The 7,500-nt window shown below is 40.2% G+C and overlaps 1 protein-coding gene and 1 long non-coding RNA gene across 3 annotated transcripts in view; one reads left to right on the forward strand and one right to left on the reverse strand.

Moving 5' to 3' along the window:
* The first annotated feature begins 1,855 nt into the window (after positions 1-1,855).
* The window catches only part of LOC124628207 (uncharacterized), a 6,278-nt gene continuing 633 nt past the window's right edge, over positions 1,856-7,500 (forward strand). The window contains exons 1-2 of the long non-coding RNA XR_006982593.2: positions 1,856-1,937; positions 2,076-2,153. This is a non-coding gene — a long non-coding RNA (uncharacterized LOC124628207). The remainder of the gene's footprint in view (positions 1,938-2,075; positions 2,154-7,500) is intronic.
* The window catches only part of slc5a5 (solute carrier family 5 member 5), a 14,809-nt gene continuing 9,257 nt past the window's right edge, over positions 1,949-7,500 (reverse strand). For both annotated transcript variants that reach the window (XM_053680510.1, XM_053680511.1), the window contains 8 exons: positions 7,133-7,221; positions 6,684-6,796; positions 6,394-6,464; positions 5,425-5,511; positions 4,394-4,596; positions 3,450-3,553; positions 2,735-2,817; positions 1,949-2,118 (listed from right to left, as the gene is read on the reverse strand). In XM_053680510.1, coding sequence (XP_053536485.1) covers positions 2,029-2,118; positions 2,735-2,817; positions 3,450-3,553; positions 4,394-4,596; positions 5,425-5,511; positions 6,394-6,464; positions 6,684-6,796; positions 7,133-7,221 — 840 coding nt within the window. In that variant the 3' untranslated portion in view covers positions 1,949-2,028. The remainder of the gene's footprint in view (positions 2,119-2,734; positions 2,818-3,449; positions 3,554-4,393; positions 4,597-5,424; positions 5,512-6,393; positions 6,465-6,683; positions 6,797-7,132; positions 7,222-7,500) is intronic.

A 7,500-nucleotide genomic window follows, 5' to 3' on the forward strand; every position in this document is an offset into this window, starting at 1 on the left:
CGTTTACATGCACACTGTATTATTCATTACTGAACTCAGCGTGTTTACATTAGGAACAGAATTTTGTTCAGTAAAATTCAATCTTTTTTCATGTAAAAATCTGTACTGAATATAATCGATATAATATATTGAATGTTCCATCAGTTCACTGTGACAATTCCACAAGGAAAAATCAAATTTTCAGTGCTGTAGCTGATTCAGCATGACGTCATGTTAAAGAAGAATGGAGTCGAGATCTTACCTCCAACACACCATCTGTTTATCTAGTTCTTATAGAAATTATACAACGGAGAGGTTCGTTGTTTTGAATTTTTCATCCCCTTCTGTCAGCGGAACCCCTTCAACCTTTAAGTGACTCTTTGGCTTGTTGAAAACTTTTTTTAATCATTGACTTCAGAGTTGTTGTTTTTTTAAAGCTGGCTTCATGCTTTCATTAGAAAGTTTCTCCAAACATACACACACATTGGAAGGCGTTTGTCCTCCATGGTCACTGTCCACGCATGTAAATTTGAAATCCTCCACGCTGTACTTTCTAAATGTGTCCTGCTTTGGAACTTTTACTGACTCTCTGTGTTTCTTCAGCGCTGAATCTCACCTGGATTCTGAAGCTTCTGCTGCTGTGATCATAAAGACTGTCCTGATGCTCATCCCAGGACTCTTACTCACACTCTGTAAACACACTCAGTACCGTCTGTCTTTACTCTTCTACACCTGTACACTGGAATGATCTACAACTCAGTGAGTTTGTCATCGTCGTCATCGTCACTGCTGGTTTGTCTACTGTTAAAAGTGTTGTATAAATCAAACCGAATGGTACATTAGCGTGTTTACGGGACGATTTGTTTAAACGCCCGTCAATCATCGCCATTTTTCATGCATTGTTAACAAGTATGGGTAAATGATAAATTATAAATGTTTAGTCCATTCTGACTCGGCAGATTTTCATAATTTAATCTCTTTCCTTTTCAGCCTGTAAATGAATACACTTGTGGCTATGAGACAGACAGGTGTGTTGGTGAGACAGACAGGTATTGTGCAGGTGTGTGGTGTAACCGAGGAAGTGCCGAAGGGTGTGTCAGAAATGTGCTGATTGAAGTGTATTCAAATAAAGATAAGAATATCAACACTATCCAGTCAGGTCTCACGAGGAACGTACGGAATCTTAGACATTAATTATCCAGTCACACACAGAGAGAGAGAGAGAGCGAGAGAGAGAGAGGGAGAGAGCGAGATGGAGAGATAGAGCAACAGAGAGAGAGAGAGAGAGAGAGAGGGCGAGAGAGAGAGAGAGAGAGAGAGAGAGAGAGAGAGAGAGAGGGGGGGGGGGGCGAGAGAGAGAGAGAGAGAGAGAGAGAGAGGGCAAGAGAGAGAGAGAGAGAGAGAGAGAGAGAGAGAGAGAGAGAGAGAGAGAGAGAGAGGGGGCGAGAGAGAGAGAGAGAGAGGGAGAGAGAGAGAGAGAGAGGGCAAGAGAGAGAGAGAGAGAGAGAGAGAGAGCGAGAGAGAGAGAGAGAGAGAGAGAGAGGGCGAGAGAGAGAGAGAGGGCGAGAGAGAGAGAGAGAGAGAGAGAGGGCGAGAGAGAGAGAGAGAGAGGGCAAGAGAGAGAGAGAGAGAGAGAGAGAGAGAGAGAGAGAGAGAGAGAGAGAGGGCGAGAGAGAGAGAGAGGGCAAGAGAGAGAGAGAGAGAGAGAGAGAGAGAGGGCGAGAGAGAGAGAGAGAGAGGGCAAGAGAGAGAGAGAGAGAGAGAGAGGGCGAGAGAGAGAGAGAGAGAGAGGGCAAGAGAGAGAGAGAGAGAGAGAGAGAGAGAGAGAGAGGGCAAGAGAGCGAGAGAGAGAGAGAGAGAGAGAGGGCGAGAGAGAGAGAGAGAGAGAGAGAGAGAGAGAGAGAGAGAGAGAGTGATATCAGCAGAAATCAGCAGAAGGAAGAATGACTCATCGCACTGTGAGTATTTGGTTGTATTTGTAGATTTAATAAACACACATTCATAAAGACACATGTCCTCATCTTAATCCATAATCAACACAAACGTTCCTCACACAACAGACACGGATTTCTGCTCTTTATCAACATCTTTCTCAGGGTTCAGAAGGACGACGGAGGGATTCAGGGTCATCAATTCACCCTGCGGAGGAGAGAAACAGCATGATTCATGAGAACGTGAGGTTCCTCATCACTTCTACTGAACAGATAATGAAACGTTTACACAATTTCCTCATTCCATTTTATTCCATCTAAAGATTTACGTCATGATTCTGTTCACCACGGCAGAGTGAACGTTTTCACCAGCATGTGGGCTCAAACTGTCCCTCCGACCAAGGATCCAATCACACAAGGAGTCATTTACAAACTTAATTAATCAGGAAACAAGTTGTTTTATGAACATACAATAACTTAATTGAGGAATTCACCAACGTGATTGAATTTGAATCATTTAAGGAGTCGTTTACCCAAATACATGGTTCACTGCTTTACAAAGTGAATTGTGTATGCGTGTGTATCAGCATGTAACTGAATCGGTCAAGGAGTCGTTTACAAACTTAAGTGAATCACCAGAGGAGTCATTTATGTACGTAGCCAAGTTACAGTAATTATAGGTTTGATTGAAAGGAGTCATTTACACAAAAAGACAGTTCACTGGGCTAATGAATGAATTTTGTATTTGTGTTAATCAGCATGTAAATCTGAATCATAGGCGGATTTGTGTTTGAATTTGTGTTTGAAGGTTCCTCAAAGCTTACTGTGCTTTCCTGAGGAGCATCACGCTGAGGTTTGAGATCCCACCACAGCAAACCAGGCTGGATCGAGCCTCTTTGTGTCGGTCCTAAAAGAAATTTTGATTTAGCCTGGTGGAATTATGAAATGGGGTAGAATCCAACAATCTGTGAACATCATCACATGTTTCGTATTTAACAGAAACATGGATTAAACCAAGTGAGCATGTAGCATTGTGGCATGCCCGTGGATGTGATTGTGGATGTGAATAGCCTTAGGACTGCGACTGATAAGAACAGTTCACACGCACGTCTCCATAATTAAACAGTTAATAACTTCCATTTCATATGATAGACTTAAAGTTAAAACGATAGTATAATGATGCTCATACTCAAGTCCCTGTTTACACAATTAGCCTTTTTTTTTAAGTTTACAGTTATAGATGGGAAATGATTTATATTTATCGGACTATAATCACACCCAGATGAGGACGGGTTCTGTTTTGAGTCTGGTTCCTGTCATGGTTTCTTCCTCATATCATCTCAGGGAGTTTTTACTCGCCGCCGTCGCCTCTGGCTGCTCATTACACATAAATTTATACATTTCGAATTTAAAATTTATATCCAGATTTCTGTAAAGCTGCTTTGTGACAAGGTCCTTTGTTAAAAGCGCTATATAAATAAAATTGAATTGAACTGAAATATTTAGCATTCCATTTTAATATGGGTGTGTCAGTCTCACCTGTTAGGTAGCTAACCACTAATCCAGCTAGCACAGATGCTCCAGTGGACAGAGCTCCAAAGTAAAGGTAGGATATGGAGTAAAAATCCTGAAGACCATGATGCCTACAGCCGAGAGCAGCAGAGACGATAAAGCACAAAGTGAAATGAGTCACTTAAAGTATTATTCATGACAAGACAACAATTAACACTGTGTTAGTGTATGTGTGTGTGTGTGTGTGTGTGTGTGTGTGTGTGTTGGTATCTGTTCGCCACACCAGAGTGAACAAAGTTTCCATAAACGTGGAGGATTAAACTCTCGCTTGTAACAAGGAGTTGTTTACAAACTTAAGTAAATCAGTCAAGGTGTCATTTAAAGGTATAAGTGAATCACTCACAATATTGTTGACAAACTTACGTTAATCACTCAAGGAGTGGTTTTAGAAAGGTAAATGAATCACTCAAGAGTTGTTTACAAACTTATGTGAATCACTCTATGAGTCATTTACAAATGTAACTGAATCACCCGAGGTGACAATTACAAATATGAGTGATTAATTCCAGGAGACATTTAAAAATGTAATTGAATAACATAAAGTTTGTAAAATAAATAAAGAAATCATTTTGAAAAGATGTCAAAATACATTTAATGTATAATAATAATTCTAATAATAATAATGTATATTACTACATGTCTTATCAGTATAATAATAACGTATAATAATGCACTATTGAATAAAAACGTGCATTTTAGTGGCATTTGTTCCCTAAATAAGAAGCTGTTACTGTGAGTTTGTGGAATAATTGGCCAATAAATTTCTCACCAACATCAAGATGTTAGAAATGTTGACCTTAAGCAGTTTAGCAAAAAATCTAAATTCACGCATGTCGCCTCACCCCAACATCCTCGTAGCTCCTTAGTCCTTCCGCTGGACTATTACCTCCATCTTTACGTGTTTTACTCACCAGTCCTCTGCAGGTCCTGGAGGTGATAGTGTAGGTGATGGTGTTGTTAGCATGGTGGAGTTGTGTGTAGTGTTAGCCGCAGGGCAGTAGTCTGCGCTGGTGTGTAACACACCCATTCTCTGTGGGGTTGGAGGATACACAGAGCTTCCAACAGCGAGCCACAGAGCGAGAGAGAACCCCACCGCAACGCCAGCAAACGCACCCTGAGAACCCAAGATGGTTTGAGTTGTTTACATAAGATGAACCAAAGAACTACAACCCTTTAAGGGTTCTAAAGGAACCTGTACAGCTTGTATGTAGAACCCTTCAGCACAGTGTTTCTCTATCAGAAAGGGTTCAAGTCGGACCCTTATAGGAGTCTGAGAACCTTGAACTATCCAAATGAATCACTGAATAATCTAAAACCACGAAGCGAAGTGTTAAACTAAATAATCACGGAGTCTTTGCTTCCAAATAAGGGGTTATACTTGTAATTCTTCCTGATCGGGAAACATTGCTGCAAGGTTCTACATAGAACCTTTAAGCATTTATCCAGAGACGACAACTGAAGAACCTTTATGGGATCTTATTGTCTTAAAAATGTACAATCAAGTGTCAAAAAAATACTAATTTTAGATTTTCCAGAAAAAAAAGAAGTAAAAATGTTACATAGAAATGTTTGATTTAATTTAAAGAAAGTAAGATATTCAGAAACTGAGCATTTTTCAGATAAATAAATTCCATAATGGAGGCTGTTCACGATAAAACTGTATGAAACAGAACCTGAGAGAACTGACGCAGATTTAAATGAGATATATTGCCACTTGGCAAATATTTTGTTTAGTTGAAAGGAGTTTCCTGCTGTTCATAGTTAATTATTTTTGAGTACATTTGAAGATAATAGTATTAATATGACATCAGTAGACAAACTGAACTCATGGCATTTCATGTTTGAGGAAATAACTGAAATATGATTACGCTTTCAGTCATTATATGTATCAGTAGAGATGAATTCCCATAATGCATTGCATGGTTCATGTCAAGGTTCTTACCGGTTTATTTGCAGCTGGGATGAACATACCCAGGATAAAAGTGCCCAGGAGCGGCCCGTTAACCACGCCCATGACTGTAAACGAGCCCTGTGATTGGATACAGGATACAGGAAGGAGATTGAGTACATGTATATGGTATTACTCTGTTGTTAAGCCCCTCCCCTTTTATCATCATCTTCCGAAAGGAGTATGAAGTGTGTATCAGCCCCTCACCAGGTGAAGAGGTGTTCTGGGTTCTCTTTTGCTCCCTAGAGTATCTTTAGCCCCCTGTCTATTAGAATCATCAGTGGAATCATTACTATACTCTGACCCCTTCTGTGGAGAGCGATGCAGCGGTGCTTTAGTCCTTTAGTCTGTCCAGCTTTCTGACCTCCTCATCTGTACACTCTGCTCAAACAGATCAGCTTCCAAAGCTTCAACTTTCACACTAACACCGCTGTTAACACCATGCTGTGTTCCGCTAACTCGCTGCGCCAGGTCTCTGCCGTAAATCAGTGGGGTATAGTTGCATTGCATTCTGGGAGGAAAACGAGTTCGGCTTCAGTGTCTTCACTACTTCAGTGCTGGAATTCTCATTAATTATGACATTAAACATCATTTAAAAAAGGTCAAAAAGAAGCTCTTGCACTTTTTTCAACAATTTTCACTTATGTATGAGATCACTGAAGTTTTTTACTCCTATTAAACACCACTGTAACTGAGCGACCAATCAGAACGTCTCCCTGTCACATCAGCGTGACTCACAGCCACAAACTTCTCGAAGATATAACAGACGTACAGCATCAACACACAAATTAGCAGCATGCTCTGTAACAGATCACAAATATTTCAAGATAAACAAACGCCCTGTGTTTCAGGGTGGAGCACTCGTACAGAGTTTTAGAAAAGGGAACTGAGGACGTGTGTTAAATAGAGCGCTTCATTCCTACACTGTACACTCGGTGTAATGTGTCGAGGCCGATGATGTACCTGAAGAACTCCCCAATCCAGGAGAGAGCAGAGAGCCGCCGTCGTGATACAGCCGACTCCATACAGAAACGCTATCTCACACACACACACACACACACACACACACACACACACACACACACACACACACACACACAAACATCACATCACAACATTACAACATCACATCAAGTGAACCGCGCCAAGTCATCATAACGTGTAAAGTGATCATCTGTTTAAATCGGCCTGAGGGGCGGAGCTACTCACCTACTCATTAGAAATGAATTAAAATTAAATGAAATATTTCGTACACAGTAATTTGCAGAGCTGCATCTGTTTCCTCTGTAACGAGTTGATCAGAAACGGCTTCAGCAGATCCTCCATCGTAACCGCAGCCATGGCGTTAATGCTGGTCGAGACCGTACTGTGGGGAGAACAACCAGAACCGGAAGCTACTACTCTATCATTCTTCACCAAAATCAGGGCAGGATAGTAAGATCTGATTGGCTGAGAGAAGTACAGTTTGTTCTGATTGGCTGAGAGAAGTATAGTGTGTTCTAATTGGCTGAGACCAGAACGGTGTGTTCTGATTGGTTGAGATGGGCATGGTGTGTTCTGATTGGATGAGAGAAGTATAGTGTGTTCTGATTGGATGAGAACAGTACAGTGTGTTCGGATTGGCTGGGAGAAGTAGTGATAACACAAACACAAAGAGAAACTAGGAGAGAAATATTACATAGAATTAAGTTTATATTTTTACCTTAACGTTCCACCGTAGGCACACGCGAGGAAAAGTCCAGGAAAGCCAGGATGTTCCCGAAAAATATCCAGTACCAAATACGGCATGTACTGTAAACATCACTCATATTACACTCACACACACACACACACTCAAATATTACACACTCAAACGCTGAAATATATATATATATATATATATATATATATATATTTATATATATATAAATATATATATTTATATATATATATATATATATTTATATATTCCTAATTACGTTTACATTCTTAGTAAGAGTGATTCATTGAATTAGCAGTGTATCAATTCCAATTTATGATATAAGAATGTTTTTGAACATTAATAATGATTTGATTCGATTGACTAAACAG

This window comes from Ictalurus punctatus, chromosome 5, assembly GCF_001660625.3.
Source record: "Ictalurus punctatus breed USDA103 chromosome 5, Coco_2.0, whole genome shotgun sequence".
Classification (NCBI taxonomy): Eukaryota; Metazoa; Chordata; class Actinopteri; order Siluriformes; family Ictaluridae; genus Ictalurus; species Ictalurus punctatus.